The sequence below is a fragment of the Falco punctatus genome (genome assembly GCF_963210335.1).
Source record: "Falco punctatus genome assembly, chromosome: 6".
Lineage (NCBI taxonomy): Eukaryota > Metazoa > Chordata > Aves > Falconiformes > Falconidae > Falco > Falco punctatus.
The window spans coordinates 66634119-66656935 of record NC_137585.1 but is presented as its reverse complement, the minus strand read 5'-3'; the positions used below and the strand labels follow the sequence as shown (position 1 = coordinate 66656935).

Genomic DNA, 22817 nt, shown 5'->3' with positions numbered 1-22817 from the left:
AGATTTCACTGTGTGGGAGGTCTGTTTGTTCTTTGTTTTCTTTTAAAGTCATAAGGAAAGATATGAATCAGCTGTTAGTAATTATATTTCTATAAGAAATGATATCTATTGTCAGGCCACAATCTTCTCTCATTGACACGCATACAATTCACTGAATTTACTAGGGTTAGAAAAAGATGGTAATTTAGCACTAATTTTTACTGAAATCTGCATCCTTTAGATGAAAGTCATTTAAGCATCATAAGAAATATATAGACTTGCATTCAATCCATTAAAGATTTCACCTTAAAGGAACCTTTTCTTCTCAGCTCTTTAACAGCATTGCAAATCTATATCAGCTACGAAGGGGCCATGCTTGGGAGCTGCTTTCTGTCATGAACCACTATTCATTTATCTACTTAAAACAATAATGAGGGTATGAGGGAAGAGTTTCTTTTGTCTCAGGCTTCTCATTGCTTTCTTTAGGGACCTGAACATGTTCTCGGACTCTGAGAATCCCCAGCACCTGGAGCTGCACGAGCCTGTCAAGGCAGGTGAGCGACAAGTTGTTGCTTCGATATTGTAAGACAGGATAGCAGCTGTAAATTGGATGGGATATAAGATGGGATATTAGCATTATAAGCTCAGGTGTTACATCCCAAATCTTGCCATGGGCAGAAAGTGGACCATAAGCCAAGACAAGGGGATCAAGTAGCAGCCTCAGTAAGTTTGCAGATGGCACCAAGTTGGGCAGCCGGGGGGCAGGGGGCTCTGCGGGGGCTCTGGGCAGCCAGGCCGAGGGGCCGAGGCCAGCGGTGTGAGGGGCAGCGGGGCTCAGTGCCGGGCCCTGCCCGTGGGGCACAGCAGCCCCCGGCAGCTGCGGGCTGGGGGCAGGGGGCTGGGAACTGCCCGGGGGAAAGGGCCGGGGGGGCTGGGCACAGCCGCTGGGCAGGAGCCCCCAGCGTGCCCAGGTGGCCAAGGGGGCCAGCAGCGCCCTGGCCGCTGTCAGAAGCGCTGTGGCCGGCAGGGCCGGGGCAGTGCCCGTCCCCCTGTGCTGGGCACCGCTGCGGCCGCCCCTCGGGGCCTGGGCTCAGGGTCGGGCCCCTCAGGGCAGGGGGGACGCAGAGGGGCTGGAGCGTGTCCAGAGCCGGGCAGGGGCTGGGGCAGGGGCTGGGGCAGGGGCTGGGGGGGGCGGCGGGGGGAGCTGGGGGGTCAGCCTGCAGAGGGGGGGCTCAGGGGCACCTGGTGGCTCCCTACAGCTGCCTGAGAGGTTGCGGTGAGGTGGGGGTTGGTCTCTTTTCCCAAGTAACAAGCAATAGGACAAGAGGAAACAGCCTCAAGGTGCGCCAGGGGAGGCTTATTTCTTCACTGGAAGAGTTGTCAGGCATTGGGGCAGGCTGCCCAGGGATGTGGTTGGGTTACCGTTCCTGGAGGTGTTTAAAAGACATGTAGATACGACGCTTAGGGATTTAGTGGTTTAGTCAGTGGGCTTGGCAGTGCTATGTTAATGGCTGGTCTTGATGATTTTAAAGGTCTTTTCCAGCTTAAGGGATTCCATGGTTCTATGCTTGTTAGCCCAGTTCAATCCATAGTTACAGAGTCTACACTAATTAATACAAAGGAAATATCAGTAACAACACTGCAGCTAACATTTGGGAGCCAGGGAAAACCTCACATTAGCTACCCCTTCAACTATACACGCCACAGAAAACTGTGCCACAAATGTCCTGCTTTGGCAGATGCCCTGGGCCCTGCAGGCTGTACTTTCACCCTGAGGCATTGTGGCAAATTGACTGTGTCCTGAGGAATTTGCTGGGAGTGATGGTTTTGGTGAGAGTGTTTTACTCCTCCTTGCTGGGAGGTGGATGATGTTGATGATTCCTTCCTCTTCAGGATCTGCTTGGGGCTTTTTCTGTGTTTTCTAGCACAGATGGCTCTTTCCTCAGTGGTCAGTAGCTCTGCATTGCATATGACTTAACTGGATATTGTACGCTTTACATGTGATACATTCTTGTTCTTTGTTCATTCTGTTGCTCCTAAAATTTATTTTGCCAAGCTCCTGAGTTTGCATCAGTGTCAGTAACTGACCAGCAAGTAGCTGGTATCCTTGGGACCTCAGCTATTGTCCTGTGCCCAAACCTTGCAGCACTGCTGTCACCCCAAGTTTGTGCTCCTATAAGCTGCAAATTAATCTAAGTCAAAAATACTTCAGTCTACATGGTGCAATTACTGTTGTGCCTTTATATATTTCTAAATTGCTAAGAATAGGCCTCATACCATATAATTATACAAGGTGAAATGTAACTCAGACAAATTAAGGTCATAGCCATCCAGTCATTAGACAATTGCTGTTGCAGCCAGACAAGCTAAAACAAAGCTCCTAGCAAACTGGAGCAAGTCCAAATAACACACAAGTCCTAAGGCCTATGTTAGCTTAACACAGGACTTGCAGCCTGTTATTAGTGATGAAAAGACAGTATTTACTAAGATACAGGGGTGCAATAGGAAGTACTTTGTGTGAAGTTTTGTTACATGACTTCTAACATGGCAGTGTTTTAGGGGGGATTCTCTTCTGTTCGGTCAATACCATGACCGCAGGCTCCAGTTGTGGTATTAGTTGTAACTAATCTAAGTCTGAACCACAATCCACAATCTTACCAGTAATACTGCCCTTCAGCAAGTTCAGTGCAGATTACGAATGTTTCACTTAGCATCTCATGGGTCCATTCTGAGTTCTGTGGTTTTGTGGCTGCTCTTTTATCAATAAGAACACAAGTTACCTGGATTAAATCCTCCATTTTCTGACCATGTAACTGTTCCTATCTATTAATATACTTACTACTAAGCTACCTTTTGTTGAAAATGGATGGTATTGGTATTAATGGAAAGCAAACACTGAGTCTGACAGAGCTTTGAGTCAGAGCTACACACAGGTTTTTTTTCTTAGTGAGCAGATCAAAAACACCAAAGGCATTCATAGACACAGAAATTGGGTTTTGAAAGGATAGAAGCTAGAATAAACAGTATTTTTTATTAATGGAGAAAACTCAAAATGGGAAAGAACAGGAATAAAAGTAAATTGCCACATTATTGCAGGCATGCTTCCTCCTAGTTTAGGAATCTTCTAGTGGTTTCAGAGCTGGAACTCAGCAGAGTCCCTTCTGGCTACCAAGCCAAGTCTTTCTTGCCATCACCTCAGGTTTTGCAGACTGTGCTTTGGAAAGAAACAATCTCCATTCCCTCTAGACATTAAAAACAGATACAGCCTAGCAGGCAGGGTAAGGCTAACGTATTGCTTTAAACCTCTCATACTTCTGAGAACCTGGGAAGCAAGACGAGCCTAGTATCCTTTTAACTCTACACACTTAAAGCACAGATGGAACTTACTTGACCTCATTTCTCTATTAAATGGAGACTGCCATCTACAAAAGTTAATTTTTCCTTAGTCATTCCTGGGCAATAGAGAGGGCAATCAGACTCCTACTGCAGATGCCTTACATAGGTGTGTGTAATAAGGAAAGATGAGTCAGGGCTTTTACTCTTCAATGCCACAAATTAACCAAGGCAGAATAAAATGAAAACAAATGAAGTTCTGAGCTCCTTTTCTCTTTATTTTTGTATAAGTTATCTCAGGAGCAGAATTCAGTTTTATGGAATGGCTAATTGATTTAAAAAAAAAAAAAAAAGGTTGAGATTAAAGATTGTTACAAGAAAGTTCAGATACTTGGTGAAACTGGACTTCGAAACAGTGGAAGTTAGCACAGACAGTCTTGAAAACTGTAATTTGCTCCAGTATGATTCAGAATGATCAGCAAGGCTTATTTTTCTTCTGCTAGAGAATAATCTTGTCAAAAAGCTTGTGAGGTGAGTAACACTAGTTGACAGTGTTGAGTAGAAAGATTGGAATTGGGATGTTGATGTTGTAGGGGAGACATCTATCTTTTGTAGTTTGGCTTTTGCATCTTCGAAGTCTACAAGCAGATGACATGAAAATTTATAAAGATCATTATCCTGTCCCTGTACTGTGGCAAGATGGATTTGAATTTGCTAGCAATTATCAATACTGTGCTTTCTTACTTTAATCCAGTAGATAAAGCGAAGTCACCAGGGGTTGATCCCAAGCAGCTGGCTGCAGAGCTCCAAAAGGTTTCTCTACAGCAGTCGCCTCTGGTTGCTTCTTCAGGAGTGGAAAAAGGATCTCATGTTCACTCTGGAACCACTTCTGCCACTTCCAGTGCTGTTCCTAGCCCTGGTCAGCCTGGTTCTCCCTCAGTGAGCAAAAAGCGGCACAGCAGCAAGGTAAGAAACTTCTCAGTTATGTGGCAATAAGAAACTGTGTATTTATCTTCTTTAGTGTAGCAAGAAATCACAGCACATATTGATGAATTAATTTCCGCGAGAGTGATGAGTATTACTGTTAAGATACAGAGTTTGGACACAAGGAAAGGACACTACTTGATTTATCCAAGGTCATAGAAGATTAGGCCCTCTCTGCAAACAGGTTTCTCAAACTTACTATTATTGTTTTTAAAGAAAATAATTGCCCTTTTCATTCTTTTTGCTGTTGCTTTTTAAGTGCATCCTACATGATGGTGAGGTACTAGTTCCACAGGAGAAGCTGATATTCCAAAGATTGTAATTTCCCTCTCTGCACTAAGCTACTGTTTCAAGTGTTAGAAGCTATGCATAATCATAGCAATATTAAGCGTTTCTCTGAAAAACAGGGAAAGAATGCAAAATAAATTTACCATCAAAATGTGTTTTGTCACTAGCTAGTTCCAGTGAACTTGCTAAGCATGAGTTGTCATTTTCTTTGACACATCCTGTCCATTTCTCAGCTGAACTTCTTTCTCTCTGTGCACCCACCTGCACACCTGGAAAGGGCAAAGTGGGAATTTAGTAGCATTTTTTCACAGTTGAAACTGAAAACTAGATCATAATGTCATCTGTCACATTTTTGCATTTTGTGTCAAAAAAGTTAACACCTGAAGTGAAAATCAATTCTGCGAAGACTGCATTTGCTTAAGTAATTTGCAAGATAGCTAAAGCTGATGGCTATCCTGAATACCCAGCTTCTCACTGTCTTACTATTGGAAGCAAAGTTTCACATTGCAAACAGGGTTCTTTCTAGGTATTTATTTATCTGTATCTTTATTCCTTCTTGGGACTGTCAGGTTCCTACTGCATTATTGCTATGTTTATATTTTTGTGCTGTTGAAGCTGTGACTGTGACTTGAACTGCAAATGCATTAGGCACTGTACAAATCAAAATCAGCAAACGGTGCCTGCTCATTTCAGATAGCTCTGCAATATGCTTACATAGCTTTCATGTGAGAGGAAACACAAAAATCTTTCATCCAGCAATTTAGCAAAAACTATAAATGTATTTATTGATCTGTTTGTTTTATATAGTAATTCTGTCTTGCCACAATTCCCATGGACTTTTTATGAACTAATTAAGGTCTGCGGTGCACAAGTTAAATCTCTATGTTGAGCTTCACTGCATGTAACATCAGGGACCTGGCAGAAATGCTTAATCATCCGATGAATAGTTGGTTTCCTTACACCTTACTCTGAGTATTGTATACATCTACATATGAACTAGTTTGCCAGTGAGAATAAACCACTTCTGAAATACAGTTCATGAGACTGGATGAAACCTGCCACTAAAGTGTATGCACTACATGGAAGGGAGAGGGCAGGGCTCTTAGCACAGATGTCACCATCTACACTGAAACCCCGCTCATCTGGTTGAATGCATCACACCCCTAAATTCACTGCACAGTGTATGGAAACCCATAAATCTTTGATGTGCAGTGTATCCTGGAGGGGTGCCCCTCTCTGGCCACATGAGAAGACTGGGTTCCTAGCTTTGGCACTGTAGCAGGTCACCTAAAATTATATATGTAAATTTAATTTCCTGCTTCACAGAGGATTTAGTAATCTTTTGTGAAAATTCAGCTGGAGGCTTATAAAGATGAAACAAAAAAAAAAATTAAAATTAATGCCTTTATGTAGGGGATGCAAAAGTCAAAACCAATCAGGTAAATATTTAAAACATTCTTTGCTTCTTTCAGAAAATCAAATTGAGAGGCATTTCTTTCATAACAACCGTAGCTCTTGTTGACTTGTATAGTTTCTGTCCATTGACTGCAGGCCAAGTTTATAATGGTGTTGATCTCTGTTAGAAGACAACGCTACTGCTCATCCTTTCTGGAATGGCTCTTTGCCTTGGGCTGACAGCGTTTCTAAGCTGGCTGCAGCCTTGCCAAAGTATCATGACAGAGTAAATATCCAAACTGCCTAGATCTTGTTTTTGCAACTGTTCTTATTTTTAGCAAGTACAATCTTTTTTTTCTTTTTTTAAAGTTTTTTTGTATAGAATGTACACTCCAGAGGTGTTGTAGGAGATCCTGCAGTGCCGATGTTTTGTCCCATTACTACAGAGTGGTAGTGCATAGCATCAGAGCCTGACATTAACAAATTTCACATCATGATCATGACAGCTTTCTCTGGCAGGTATGATGGCATTACAAAGCACTGGTTCTTACACAGTGTGTGTGAGTGCATGCAGGGAGTATCAGAAGAAATTAGAATGAAGTGAGATTAGACATCATAGGAGAGATGTAACCTTTGGGAGACTTGAGTTCACTATACCCTGTGCAGACCTGTTTCTTTTGTAATGTAAATGTATGATCATTCTGTGGTGCAGGTTACATCCAGGATATAAATGCTCTGTAGAAGCATTTAATTGTATCTTTGTATCTTGAAGAATGGATTGTTTTTCTAAATCCTCAGTTCCTTTAGCTCCTAGAGAAGTCAGCAGTGAAATAATTTCCCTTCTTTTCAAATTAATCCTCACTGATTCCCTGATAAAGAAAGATACTTATTTGCATCTCTGCCTTTCAATCCAGATCCAGCTTCAAAGCTGGCCCAGCTTTGAGCTGTGGGTTGGACCAGATGACCTTGAGAGGTCTCGTTCAGCTTAAATTATTCATGTTTCTTTGAAATATTTGGGTAGTTCTTCACAGTCAGTTTTAAATCAGCTGACATCAGAGAGAAAACAAACTATTTAATATACTGACTCATAGTGTTGTAAATGAATACAGAGAATTAACAGTGGTATAGAAATGTAACGATACACATTTATTTTTGCAGACAAGTAAATGAAAGCAAAGTAACTGCATGGCTAAAGGCAAATTCACTTTAACCACCTTTGGAAGTCCCCATGCAAATTCAGCATGCCCATTGCCTTTTCTCTGAACTCCTTCTACAGTATTGATACTAATACATTCTGTATTACATGATATTTAAAGTGAATGAGCTCATTATTTTTGCTGTTCAAACTTCTGAAAAATTAGAGCATTTATCTATCTGGCAGTGAATTGGTAGTCACAGCACAACCAACTCCATGTTATTTTGTAGCATTGTCTGTGCTAGTACAGACTGAGGTCAGAACTATTAAATGTAATAAAATCCATTTGTAGAGGTAAAGTATAATAAATATAAGCCATTTAAGCCCTACTGTGAAAGTTTGCATGATGCTTAGATAGGTCTGTGTCTTTGGCAGAAAGAGTGCAATTCTCTCTTTAAATATTCTTTCAAGGACCAAACAAGTTTTAGGAGTAGTTTTCTACCAATCTAAAATATCATTTAAGATTCAGAACATTTTATAAGTTGGTGACCTACTTTAGCTGTTAGAGGGATGACACTTCCTTAAAAGCTTTGTAAGGTAGCAAGAAAAGCTGATTTAAAATTTTCCATGAGAAATATTTTGAGGCACATGCACTTCCAGAAAAATCAGCTTTTCTTTTTTCCCCATGAAAATGCTTGTGTTCATAAAGGAACACATCTAGAAGGCAAGTTGAAGCACACAAAACAAAAAAAAGGTGACAGATGACAGTGAATACAACTATATAACAGGCAGGTCTGGGCTGTTTATCTCCTGTATTTATGTTGTGCTAGTGTTTAGCTGGGATTTTTCTGGTTAGTTCTGGTCTGCAGATCTGAGTAATTGAGGGGATGTTCTTCATTGCAAACCTGAATAAGGCAGTGCATCACCTTAACTTCATGCTCTGGTCCAGGAGACATGGGCTCTGCATTGGCCTACGTCAAAACAATTCATGTCCAACATCCTGAGAAAATCGCTAAGGGATTTTTTGGAGGGTAGAGCAGCACATGAGAGGCAGATGGGGTTTACTCTTCTCAGAAAGTGAAGGAAATCCTAACTGCAAAGACTAGTACATCAGACTGCTGGTCACATCTGGCAAAATAGGAAAAGTTGACTTCCAGATCAGTCTTCAGAGAACAGTAAGTTTGTCCTTGTTTGCATCCTTTTTTTTTTTGCTGCATCAACCAAGGAAGCAGGTGTGGAGAGAATGCAAAAACATTTAAATACTGCTACTGAACCAGAGAGAGCTTTCTTGCTTGACTGATGGCTTGCAGATTGGAGGTAGGTCCAGGGTGGCTCAAGGGCACCACCATTTAGCAAAACAACGTATTTCTGAGCCCAGGATTTGAAGCAAGTGGTGATATTACTTTCCAACTACTAACAAAAAGGAGGGAAGAAAAGGGGAAAAATAAAGACTCCAAGTATTTTATGGCTTTTGTCAGCAACCTAGAGAAGCTCAGTGAAAAAGAACAGAAAGGAGCAAGCACAATTATACAGCATTGTAAAGGGGAGGACAGAAAATTTAAATTTCATGTCACCCAAAGTGTGTGGAAGAATGTGAAGTGCTGAACTGATGATCAGAAAACACAGAATAAAGCAAAAAATATTTTACAAGATGGCTTGCAATTGTGAGATCCACTTATACACATCCATCAGTTTTAGTAACATTCTTTCCACTCTTTCTACCTACTTTCACCTAAACTTGATTTAAACTAGCGTAACTTTTGCCTTTCAATAGAAATACAGCCATCTTGTACTTGACATGGTATTTGGTTTCTCTTTGCAGCATTCACTTCTGTTAGACAGGGTTAATGCTATATGTCTTTTTCTCCCCATGCCTCCTTGTGTGACCAACCTGCTCTGACTGTAAAAACTTTGGTGTTTAAGTTGTCTGACTCTATACTTGCACAAAGGGTGACCAAAATGGTGGGCTGGACTTTAGGTGATGCTGAAATATCTTAACTATTCGTTTTGAGCATACAAATTGGAGATAAACGGTTTTTAAAACATGTGGTGATACAGCAGTATAAATGATACCTCTAAGACAAGTTAACTGAAAATCTGTTATTTCCAATATGCATATGTGTATATTTGGAAGCGTGTGCCTATTTATTTATTTATGTATTTTAATATGGCAGCCCACAGAAACTACGAAGTCTGCTTCCCATCCAATCACTGGAGAAATTCAGGTAAATATGTAGTTTCTACTGTGCACGTTCTTGTTGCTGCTGGATGTATTTTTCCGATGAATAAGTTTGCAGAAAACAGTCTCCATTAACTGATTTCTTATTCAACTCCAGCCCTTTGAAATGTCACTAATGTAAGTCAGTGCTTGATTTTTGCCTCTGTATTGTTGGCTTGTGAGATATAACCAGATAGAATGGAAAATGCTACTGTTCCTGAAGGGGCTAAAAGCATAGTGAAGTTCATTCTAATCTTTAATCTTTGGCAACTTTTTGCGGTTTACTACAGAAATTTCCAGACTGTTTACATTTAAGCAAAGACTGCTGTGGGTTTCTCATGGTGCAGTGTGTTTATTTCCATGTAATGCCAAGTTTGTAGTTGTCTCTTATGTAAACTGACATTATTCTAGCTTTTTAAATTGGTGGAACTGAGAGCAGCAGAATAAAGGAAGCCTAACTTCCTATAGATTTCAGTCATTTTTTCCTCAATTAATCCCTCTCCCCTATAATAGTACTAACAGTCTTTTCATAGTATTATAATATCCTTCCTGGGCTTAAGCTCTAGGTAGCCAGAACTTCTGCAATTCCTACCCAGTAAGCTGGCTATTGCTCAGAATAACATAAAAGAGTTCAAATTTCATTTGCTTTTTCCAGCATTTGAATAGATCAATATGGATATTTCCTTTTTTTGTTTTGTTTTGTTAACCAAGGCTGGCAGACTTTAAAAGCAAAATTTGTTTCAAGATCAAACATAATAATCTAGCATCTCATTCAAGTCAGGAGAGAGAGACAGAAGCTTCCTAAAATGTGTTTGTTTCCAGCTAAAGTAAAGCTCTAAAACTCATTTTATTCAAAGGATGTAGTAGAGGTATTGAATCATTTAGGAAGTAAAAATAACTAATAATCTTACTGTGTTTTAATACATTCTCTAGCTTCAAATCAACTATGACAAACACCTTGGCAACCTTATCATCCACATCCTTCAGGCAAGAAACCTTGCTCCCAGAGACAACAATGGCTATTCAGACCCCTTTGTTAAAGTTTACCTTCTTCCAGGGAGAGGGTAAGTGTAGGAGAAATTGTACCCTGAATTTTCTTTTAATTTGGGTTTTTTACTTGACACTAATAAACAGAACCGAGTTACTGCTATAGAAGGTCCAGGTGAAACACCAGGAAAAAGGGTGGACTTTTAATAGAGAGCCAGACACTATTCCCAGGAGAATTTGCTAATGACCTCAGGGACTTCATGATCATTCCTGAAGATTTAAATACTTTTTTTCATGTTTCCTTTAAAAATTTCTAATCCATGCAAAAATACGTATTAAAAGAACAGCAGACTCTACTTAAACATGCTAAATATATGTAATACGTTCTGTAATATAGGAAGCTACATGTTAAGTTTAACATGGAATGAATTGTTGCTTCAGCTCAAGGTGTTCAGAATTTGGGACAGATTTGCAAATATGCAGAATTTTAGTATCTGAGATAAATTTAGCGTTGTAGTATAATACCAAAGATGAGAAATACTAATCAGATAACATTCATTCCATGTGATTTTTTATGACTTTTTTTTTTTTTAAGCGCTAATATGTTTTAGAAATTCTGGTGATTTTGTACCTAATGACTATACAAATCACTAATCACTTTTTCACAAACCGCTGCTTCTTTAGATTCTGTAATTACAAATAGCTCATTAGTGTTTCCTTTAGAACGTATGTTTCCATATCAGCAATATTAAAACTCTTCTTTGGTGCTCTAAAGTTGCAGAATGTCATACATATGCATAAGTATACATGGTTATAATAATCCTTCTGACTTCTGTGGCACAATAGATATATCTAAAATTAAGGTGGTGGAATAGACCTTAGATTGCAAAGAGAAATTCCTTCAAACTTTTCTGCTTGTATAATCACATTTATCCTAAAAGACTCTTAGGCTTGGACCGTGGAACTAAAAATCTGTATTTCTGTTCTATTCAAAGTAAGAGGAAAGTGGATGCTCAGGTCTCAGTTCAGCATTTGACACATGGGCAAGCACCAGTAAAAGCACATGAATTGAAGGCTCTTATAGCTTGCAAATTCCAGATACACAGCATTCAATATTGCTCAGTGGCACTGGGCCCAAAATTGTTACTGAATATAATAGGAACAGCTCCTAAATATTGAGGGGGGGCTTATTGTACCGAAGAGACTTGTAAAATACTTGTCAAATCAATCTCACTGAATGTTTGCAGGTAAATTCACTGATGTAGAAACAAGACTTTGAACTAGAGAGATGTTTGGCCTGCAGAGGTCTAGGCCAGATCCAACTATAGGTTTAAACTTGCTGCTGAGTTATGAAGAGTTAGGATTTTAATTTTGTTTGGGTTTGTTATTGTAAAACATGGCACTGTTATGGTTTTGCATGTAACTTGGAGCTTTAGGGAATAAGGAAAATGGAGAGCTTCTCAAAAGTGCCAAACTTGCTTCTGAAAGCAGAAACTTGAATTGCTACTGAATATATTTTACCTGTAGTTCAGTCCATGCTAGACTTCTTATTCTTTGTAATGCTTCTGTTGCCTTTCATTCTTATACTACAAACTACCCGTTATTCACGTTTTCTTTCATCTCTGCTTTCGTTTTCTCTCACTCCGCTTCCTCTATGTTCCTAACTCTGTAAATGCTGGGTATGCAGACAAGTCATGGTTGTCCAAAATGCAAGGTAGAGTGTACTATCTTCCAATTTTATTCTTTCCTTTTTGTATGCATGCATGATACAATCAGTCTGTGTGCTAAGCTAAAGATTTCTCCTGAGTTTCAATGGAATGCAATTGCAGCATGGTTTTGCTATTCATTCTCTAATTAATCCCATTTACAGGTCAGAAGGAACTCGAAACAAGTAATTAATGCTCATCAATGCAGTAATATTTTAGGGCCAAACACTGATGACAAAATTTCTTTTGACGTTTGGAGGAATTTAGTTCAGAAATACCTAAAACTTCATTCTCACTCACTGAAAGTTGAAAAATACTTAACTGTGAACTTGTATCAAGATTCTGAATGGTGTTACTGCTACGAAGAACAGGCATTCTTTGGAAATGAAATGTAGTATTTTTCTCTATATACCTTGCACAGTATATAGATGTTATATACTTGCACAGTATATAGATGTTATTATACTTGCACAGTATATAGATGTTAAAGCTAGGTATAATTCTAGGTAGTTGCCCAGCCAGCTTTAGAGCTCTTTGACCACATAAATAGTTATTTGTGGTAAACAAAGTTGAATTTTTAGTTATTAAAATGACTAGTGCTTTGTTTGTCCTGGAGTTGGAAACATAAGGCAAAACCTTCATGCTCAAGATATGCCAGTATCAGCCCAGGCTAAGTACACAAGCATAGTAATTCACCCCAAATTCCAAATTTGTTTAAAAGTAGAAACCTGATCAAACAAGTCAACAAATTAATTTCAATAAACAGATCTTCTCTATTATCAGTCTGTTTCTTTATGTAATGAATGTGCTTACACATTTTATATGCAGCTATTTTGTTATACTTTTTTCATTATACTTGCAGTTGTATTATGCATTAATAAACTATCATTAAGGAAGCGTAGAGAAATGCTAAAGAAAAGAGTAATACAGTTTGTATCTTTTCACACAGCATACTATGAATTTCAAGTGCAAATTATTTCACACTAGATATAGACTGGTTTAATGAATGCATTTTATTAAATTATCCCCATCTGTTAATCACAATTGTTGGGGGAAAGGTGCATCTGTGGTATGAACTTAATATATGTGCCAGATCCTTCCCTTCAGAGGTCTAGGGACCTTCAGTTGTCATCCATCTTAGCCTGGGTCTGCACCGCCTCAGAAGTGGCCAAGGTCTCTTGCTTCCCTCTGCAACAGATCCAGACTATAGGTTACAGGAATGTGGGCTAATGCCACCCTTGCCAGTATAGATCCAGATACTCTATGGACTTCACTGAAAATACTCAAGAGTTACCATGTTAACAACACATTTACCTTTTGTCATTGCCAGCCCTGAAATTTAGCACTGCCCGACTCACATCTCACATATTTCTGAAAAGAATTGGAAACTTTGAATAGGTGAAGTTGTAATAGTGGGAAAGGAAATCCATGCAAGGAAAGGGAATGTCATAGTGTCATTTTCTTGGCTGAGCGCTCAAATAGTCCTTTCCCACTTTCTTCAAAAAGAAAGATGGTTCATTAAAACCATTAGATCGTATGACATTTAGACAGGCCCAAACTATATAATACTATCCTGGCTTAGTTAAGTTAAGAAATAAGTGGGTTACTCTGCATGTAGGAGGAGTTTGGACGAGTTAATAGCTGATCAGAATAGACATGCATTTGATGAGTACTGTGAGCCCAGAGATACTGCTAACCTAGCTGTGGCTTGCCGGTGTCCCATGTCTCCATATGGGTCAGTTAAATCTCATTAATACTTTGAGTGATGGGGATGCTTTTATCAGATCAGAGAGTGGGAGAAGAGGTGCTTAAAAAATTCAAGTGCATTACTGAACAGGTTTTGCCATCAAAATCTAGTTTCCAAAAGGATTCCAATTTTGTATTTCAGATTTCCTTCCAAGATATGCAAAGAAATAACTTTGTGTGACTTTCTTTTTCATATGCTCTTGGTCCCTCTAGGTTTTAATTCATTCTTTTCTTACTGACATACAAGTAAAAAGAAATCTTCCCCTCCCTGCCTCACCCCACCACCCACCACCACCCCCAAAAAAATATAATTCTATATATATACACCAATGTATGCTGTGGCTGATAGAATTGATTGAACTGTGGAGAGCTGCTGCTTTCTTCTCATAAGCAGAGGTGGGCAGATACTTTGTTTCACGGGTCCCAATGCCCTTCACATTTTTCAATAAACTGGAAGACATTGGATACCATGTTTTGCAAGAAAATAAATGGAACTACATAGAATGAGTAAAACAAAAACTAAGAGCAAAAATAACTGCAAGTCTCTTTCAGAGAGATATCAGTCTAGTAGGCAGCTTGGCTATGGCTACCCCCTTTTGGAAAAAAAAGGCAGTAGACACTCCAGAATAATTACAGGAGCACTGCATGGTAGAATTGAGTTTCTAGAGTGAAAATCTTGGTGCTAAAGACACAACATTGACATACACATGTCAGTAAAATATGCATCCTTTACATAACCTCAATTCAGACCTGCTGCAGTCTTGTACCATGCATGGTACACCATTAATGACTAGCTGATTAAATGAGTCCCTGGAGTGCATCTTCTAAGTTGATCTCATGAGAAAAGAATTTAGTTCATTCGCTCTGAGAGCATACCACAGTGCGAACCAAACCACAGTTCAATTGAAAGTCAGAAGTGAGAATCAGGGGAACAGCACACTACCAAAAATTAATGTAGAGGAACCATAAAAGATTTTAATAGGGCAGATACAGGTCATCTGTGCCATTTGGCCTTAGTGCTGGGGAACAGTCCTGGGCGCATTTAATTTAGTAATAGATACAGCAGTAAGTCCTTTAAGTTATGAGAGATTTGAACAGAAGAGAAAGGGCAGTTCACTTGCAGACAGGCAAAAAAAGAAAAAAAAATAGTTCTTTACCTTATATCTTGTTGGGTTTTCAAAGTATTAAAACTTCTGGTGTTCTCCCACCCAGCTCTTTTGAGATGTCCATTCAAATCTATACTAAATTAAAATTGGAATGGAAGCAAATCTGACATCAAAGCTCACAGAGCTAGTTGAATGCATATTCTGTTAAAGGTTAGTAAATTGCTTTCTCCATAGTCAGGAAATGCAGAGTACAATCGAAAGCACTACCATTTCTTTTTAAAAATAGATTATGCAGCCAAACTTTTTATTCTTGGCTATTGATAAAAACAATCATGAGCTTGATGCACTTTTATGTTTGTTTCCAGTACAGTTAGAAGTATAGGCAGAGAACAGGATCAATAATAAATTAGTGTTTCTATCATTAACAGGATATTAGTTACCCCATGGCATTCATTAAATGTTCTTGTGAGATGGCCTTCTGTAATTAGAGGCTGCAACATATAAATATAAAGGATTTGTGCTACGTTCAAGTGCTAATAGGAGAATGGTCTTGGAAATGTAGTCAGTGCATTATCACTTCAATTTATAACCAGACCCCAACACCGACAATGAGAGAACAAAGCATATATGCATGTGCTGACTCATGCTTTATGTTGGAATGATTATAGGCAGAGCTTAACCTGCTGAAGAGTCGGAAGAAGATGTCGTAAAAGACCGCATCAGGAAAGCATGCTAAAGAAAAAAAAAACAAAGGCTGTCATTGTCCTCTTGTAACCTCTGAGTTGTTGCAGAAATGGGAAATGCAGTGCTTTCTCTATTTCTGTTTTTTGTTTTGTGGGTGGGGTTTTTTTTGTGTTATAATTGAAACAAACAAAAGATCGCTAATGTAATGTTTCCTTCCTTTGTTTAAATTCAGTGCTGAGTACAAGCGGAGAACTAAGTACGTACAGAAAAGCTTGAATCCTGAGTGGAATCAGACAGTCATTTATAAAAATATCTCCGTGGAGCAGGTGCGTGACTGGTAGTACTGTTCAGTGCAATTTGCTGCTTCATTATTTGTGTGGTCTGCAGTGCTTGCTGTGAAGGGAGCAGTGCTACTGGCTGTTCTGTGAACCCCTGTAAAATCTTGCCGTGTTTAGGGGAAATTTGGAACTATTTCCTTGCTGCTGATAGAGCTTACTATATCAATACTCTTTTCTTGTCCCTTCTACTCATAAAAATGGTGATTTGTGGGGATTAAAACTGTAACCATGTCATAAGTACAGATGTGACAATTTCAAAAATGCTAATGAAATACAGGGAGGGAATAAATTAAGACACATTTCTGAAGCAAATGGAGAAATCACTGTCACTCTTCATTCCAAAAGCCATGCAAGGTCAAACAAAACACAGGTCTTATTAAAAAATATTTATAGAATGGAGAGATACATTTTTTGGTTTAGTAATTTACAGCAATGGGCTTGAAATATGAATCACCTGAAAAAAAATTAGAAGTTATTTAATTTCCTTGTTACAGAAAAATTTAACTCACAGCTGGGAAAGAAGTCTGCACAAACCTTCTCTGTTTCTTGGTGGCTTCCTAACTCTTAACTGACCTGCAGGGTTCACTGAAGCAGTATGAAGCAATTGAGTACCCTTTTTCTGCATCTCCTCTTTAAAAGGGACTTTTTACCATTTCAAAAAGACATAATGAGCAAAATGATGATCAGTCTATCTGTTTAAATTATGAAGTATATTTTATAGAATAATGGATCTGTATGCAGTCCTAAATCTTTTTGCCTTTCTTAGTGTTTTGTTCTTGATACTTTCAACTTCATTTTTCAATGCTATTTAATCTTTCAGTGCTTCTTAAAACAGCCGAGAATAACCAGACTCTTTAGTGAATAGATTTCCCAGTGCTTCTAATAAACTTCTCCAACACAGCACCAAGACCTCAATATTATCTTCCTAACTTAAAATTTCATCATTCATTCTTCTTGTTCATTGAGAGGAACACAGATTAAGTTGTTAATTTTTCCTTGGAGGAAAACCTTTCCCACAAAGAGACTGGCATGGTGGCTCATGCAGTCAACACATCGGAACTTAACAGGCAGTAGCTCAGATTTTCTTCAGAGGTGCCCTGTTATATGTTGTGGTTACTATTTCCTGGGGTTTGCATGCTGTTTCATGTGGGCTTGCATCAATGGTAGCTCACTGACAGTGAAAGCATCAGAAAAAGAAAAACTGACGTGTTTGTCTAGCTGAAATATAAACCCTAGGTCTTCTGAGTTTTGTTAAAATGTTTAGTAAGTCTTAGCACTATTTCCAAACTTAGCTTTCCATTTAAGACAGGCTCTTCAGTTTACTTAATTTGCTTTTGGGTTCTGCTGTGACTTTTTACAGAGCTGTAATTAAGAGTGCTTAAGTATTGGATATACAGTGGCTGTTTGGTGATTCTAAATTAGATAACGATCTTAGTCTAGGATTTCTTGGACAGAGATTTTTATGACAGAAAATATCCTAGTATCTTTGATGTTGGTTTCTTAACTGTTATTTGATGAAATTTGCTTTTGGGTCACAGGCTGAATTCTTTGAACTTTTGCTTTCTATTTGCAAATCTCCTTTTCCCTTCCTCTGAGACTGTTATGCAGTGCTAATGATTGTAAGTGTATAAGCTTCATCTGAGCACCACATATGTTGTATATTTTGTCTTCTTATCACATAGAAGTGTGTGCAGGGAATAGTATTTCCTTCCACAGCTTTTCATGGCTTGTATTTAGTGCTATGATACCAGTGTGGGTGATTCTTCTCCTATAAAATTCAGTGCCCTGACTTTGAAAATATGTAATAAAGCACATTTCTAAATCACCAAATCCATGCTGATGATAAGTATCTACAGTTTGAATAACTATCACCATGCAATAGTATATTGTTTGCACTCATAACCCTCATGAATGGATATTTCAAAACAATTAGGAATATAAAGAGAAATGCAAGATGATAATTGTGACAGACTGAGAATGAATGTTCTGATCATCAAACAAGCAAAACTGCATCATACACTAAGTTATACAGAGTTAGCAGTCATACCCTAACATAAGTTCATGAATCTTTACAAATATTATTTATTCAAAGAAACATTTCTTTCGCTTCATCAAAGCATGGGTTGCTTGCTGACAGCAAATAAGTATTATTAAATATTTCCTAACATAGTCCTTTTAACGTCACTGTCTAGACTTCAGATGGTTGTAAAATTTTTCATGTTCCTTTTCTCTCTCATAGCTAGCCGAAATTAAAGTGAAAATAATTATGGGAAATAGATCACTCTTTGAAATGAAACAGACTTTTTCAAGGTCGGAATGATTAGATTCATCATGTGAAAAATTCTACTTTGACAGTTAGAGAGAAAATAAATTAAACTGAATATTTAGTAATTTCAGCTTTTTGTTAAGTAATAAACTGGAGATAATTACAATTTGAGAGGAAGGCTGAGTACACACACACTACAGATATTGTATAATAATTACTAAGTCAAGTCAAATACCTACTCAAAGCATGAAAGAAAGCATTAGAATGATTTAAAGAGAAGATGGTAAAAGATATAAGTTCTGTTACTGGTCAGGCTGTTGGTATAATGTATGGCCACAATATAAGGTGTGGCTTTGCCTCAGTTTCTTACTTGTCAGAAAGCAAATAAGAGTATTTCCTTAAATCATTGATATAGTTTGGTAAAGCAAATAGCTTTAGCTAGAGGTCATGTCCTTAAATTGAAGGAAATGTATTTAGAGACAGTAATTATTTTCAAAATTCTTGAGTGATGTAGGAGCCTATGTCTTATTTCCAAAAGTAAGAAGAGCTTTCTTATGAATCAGTAAGGTGTTGGTACTTACATCTTAGTATCTTGGACAAGAGAAAGTAAGCTTCTAAGTGTCCTAGCAAAAAGTCTTTTTCTCCTTCCACATACTGAAGTACAGCACTATAGAGTACAATAAAATGTTAAATATGAATGTCAACACAAATAAGTATATTGCATGATCTAATACAACAGCTTAATTTCTTCTCATCAAATACCCTGACTGAGACTGCAATCTTATATTTCTTTCCTTGTACAAATACCTGTATGAGATTTTCAAGGAATATGTGTTAAATATTTCAAGTAATGCATATTTGGTAACACAGACCTGAATTATCCATAACAACACCCAGTGATCACCAGACATTTAAAACAAGAAGCAGGCACTTCTGTATGTGTGGTGTTTATGTCTTTGTAAGAGAAAATATTATTCATGTTGGCTGTTTCTGCATATTCCTTCATTTTCTTTAAATGACAGTTGTCCACAGCAGCCTAAAGCTAACTGGAGTTCACATGCAGTAATATGCTTTTAAGTGGTTTTTTTTGTTTTTCTTTTTTTAATTATTATTTTTAATTTTTCTACAATGCAAAGTCTGAAATTAATTGCAGCTTAGTAACACTTTTTTCATAATGTGCTTGTATGAGGTTCACAACATGTAAGGTGCTCTCCTTCTTTTAGGAATGCTTTCTCATTTTCCTGCCGATACATGGCCTCCTTGCAGAAAGCCATGGTCAGATGGATAGTGGGTTTCTGCAACCTGTTTCAGTATTGCTGTAGGTTAAATTCCTGACGGGGATCTGAACTTCTGCCTTCGTGACCTAAAACTGGATGATGTGAGGCAGAACCCTACTTTGCTGTGATGGTATAGCTGCTGCTTTTAAAATCACAAGCCACTGAGTGTTCTTTGCCTTCAATAGTGGTACATAAATATATCTTCAGAAAAGCAAATTTTCTTCCTCTTTGAAGCCTATTTCATGCACGCTACCTAATAAAGCTCTTTTGATGTTTTTTCATTGTCATAATATTTTATTAAAGGTTTATTAAACTAAGAGGCTTAAAATAGATATCTCAAAGAAATATAGAGTACTGCAAGTTTTCAGCATACTTTTGGTATCATGCTAATGTGAAGAGGCTAGCAAAGTAGGGTTGCAGCTTCTTGAAAATATTCCATTTTCCCCTTTGCACCAAAAATCCTTCAAATCTTAGGCCACAGTCAGCACTTGAAACAAGAAGATAACATGTCCTCCCAAAAGTATTTATGCTATTCCTCTTTTCTTAAAAGGTAAAAATACATATACTTAGTGTAGCATCTAGCAGTAAATTACATTACCCAGGCAACCAGAAGTAGCATGTGCCAGAGGCAGCTCAACTCGTTTTTTCAGGTTCTTTTTTCACACAGTTGTGATACTGTCTTGAAACAGCAAAGAAAAGGAATTTTATTCAGTCAGGGGAATGAACTTTACAAATGTTCTGTAAGGGATGTTCAAAACAGAAGCTTTTTGTTAACTTTTTCCTTAATTTCTGCAGGATTTTTAAAAGAAAATGTTTAAGAAGTATCTTGCTTAATTATGTGGGAATCAAACAAAGATTAAAGAATTGCTCTCAAATATTTTTAGTTTAATCTTAGCTTTCAAGTCATGTTGCTTTCTTAAAGAGTACATTGTGGATGCTAAAAATAGTACAATTCCCTGTTATGTGGATTTTCCAGGAGATGCTAATTTAAACTTGTTTTTCAAAGACACTGGGTTTGCGTAGTTGCTTATTTTTCTAAAGTTATCTGGGAGCAGAAGATATTCCGATTACATAACAAAGAGATAAAATTATAATTTAAAGGCAATTTACAGTTACTAAGAACTGTCTGAATCTGTGTTGCATTAAGCCAAGGGACAGTGGGGGTAAATAACAAACAGTGCTCTTCTTGAAAAAAAAATAAATATAAGTACAGTAAATGGTGTAGCTTAGAATTTTGAACAATGACTTGATCCTTGGTTGTCCATTTTTCCCAAGCAGCCAATTATTAGTCAAAGCAGTGAGTGACATGTTGCTTTTGTTAGGATGATAACCTCAATTACCACATCAGATTTCTGGTTCTAACCTCTTTTATTCAAGTATGTGAAAAGAGTCCTGTTTTTCGTAGTAATGCTTAGAAGTGTCCAACAAATCACTTTACAACTTCTCAGCCTGACTTTGTAGACATCCCATAGCCCTAGGATTTTGTCCTGTCAAGCCACATGAATTTATTACTGCCTCTCCAGCCACCTGCTAGCCTTTTGCTCCAGCATACACCACCAGTAATGAATTCTCTATCTGTCTGTGCCCAGAGACCCCTGGAATAACACTCAGGTCAATCTTTCCAGTAAGGTCAACTACTTTGGTCAACATCTTGTCTGTCTTGCACTATCTTGTCATAAAAAGACGTGCTTGTTTCTTACTGTGGCCTGTAAGAAGAATGCCTTCTTACACAGATTGAGCTATCATGCTTAACAAGGTCTGTTGATAATGAGTTTTGATGGCTGTCATTAAATCTCTAACAGTGCAACTTGTCCTGCATGCCTGGATCACTTGCAAAGTCCCATTGACTGCACTGAATTCTGGGGGTATTAAAGCCTGGTCTTCAGCAATGAGATTGTGTAAACAGAGTATTTTAAATAATACATTTGAAATACGCACTCAAAGGTACTTGAGGCAAATGCCTGCATTTAGGCAATTCAGACCTGATGATGAGAAAAGCTACAGAAATACAAAAATTGGGCTTTAAAAATCAGTTTGGCTGTTGTAATGGACGCACATTCTGTCAAAAACAACTTGTGGAATTTCCTAAAATAGGGCCAAGCAGAAGTCCATTTGTCTTGATAACAAGTAATAGTCCCAAATTATTTTTCTGAGACCAAGGTTGATGGGAGGACAAAAGCTGCCTAGCTGTCACTGTGAAAAAGGGTGAAAGGAGCAGATAATGAATAGAAGCCACCAAAAAGACTTGATCTGAAGTTTATGATGGCAATGGGGTTGATTATCCTTTGACTTAAATTGCAGCTGAAAAAGAAAACACTGGAAGTGACTGTCTGGGATTATGATCGATTCTCCTCGAATGACTTCCTCGGTGAAGTGAGTATCTTATTTCCTCCTCTCTAACCCTGACTAGTTAGAAAGCTGATGAACTGCATACTGGTGTTTGGAGACTGTTCTTTTGCAAGGTACAGTACATGTGTTAAGTAAAACCTTTTTTACATCACTTTTTTATGCTGATTTCGTAACAAATGGCCATGATTTTATTCATTCACACATGAAAGATACTTTCCCTTTATCTTGATAAACTGTGGACAAATTCACATAGGACTCAACAGAATGTTACTTCACTGAAATTGAGAGGGTTTTTTGAGCCTGAGATGGTAACATCTTTCACAGTGACTGAATGGAGAATTCTTATTATGCCTGATAAGGTGTCTGCCTCAAATTTAACATAACATGGGAAGGCTGAGGAGGTTATCAGTCTTTGAAAATGATTAAAGGATTAAAATCTGCCATCAAGCCATAAATTAGCACATGCACAAGTATCTGCAAGTCTAAGTAATTTGTTCTTGCTGATCAAGGTCTAATTTTTAACACTACAAAACAGTAATATCATTACCAAAGTATGACTGAAGGCAAAACTTTGTAATTAATTATAAATGAGACAAGTGATCATGGGAAGAAGTATGCTCTCTCTTTTAAAAGTGAATCTACAAATATACGCATGTATAATATGTAATTACCAGCAATAGCTACAATGTCAAAAAAGTAATTAAAAATGTTACTGCACAAGAGGATTATAATGAGAAACAGAAGCTCAGGAAAATCAAACGCTCATATACAGAGTAACTCTGAGTATCTCTGCTCATTCTGCATTTGGATTTCATGAAAAAGGTGCTCAGTTCAGCTCCAGTTCCCCTTTGTGTAACTACAAAACTGAGCAATCAGTGTCACTATTTGAACAATTACTAAAATAAATGTATAGGAAGTGGCTACATGTTTACTTATTTCCTGCATGATCCATCAGTATTCTTGTTGAGTTCAGCATATTTGTCCAAATGCACGGCTTTACTGAATATTTACATCATTATTATTTAT

General features: G+C 37.9%; 1 protein-coding gene across 8 annotated transcripts in view; it reads left to right on the top strand.

Moving 5' to 3' along the window:
- The window catches only part of PCLO (piccolo presynaptic cytomatrix protein), a 385852-nt gene that overhangs the window by 291209 nt on the left and 71826 nt on the right, over positions 1-22817 (top strand). For 4 of the 8 annotated variants that reach the window (XM_080392027.1, XM_080392026.1, XM_080392025.1 and 1 more), the window contains exons 12-18: positions 466-533; positions 4067-4278; positions 9289-9339; positions 10266-10396; positions 12007-12033; positions 15794-15887; positions 21744-21815. In XM_080392027.1, the coding sequence (XP_080248153.1) occupies positions 466-533; positions 4067-4278; positions 9289-9339; positions 10266-10396; positions 12007-12033; positions 15794-15887; positions 21744-21815 (655 nt within the window). Of the gene's footprint in view, positions 1-465; positions 534-4066; positions 4279-9288; positions 9340-10265; positions 10397-12006; positions 12034-15793; positions 15888-21743; positions 21816-22817 lie in introns of those variants that run through there. The other 4 variants (XM_080392024.1, XM_080392028.1, XM_080392029.1 and 1 more) reach the window with 4 other exon arrangements.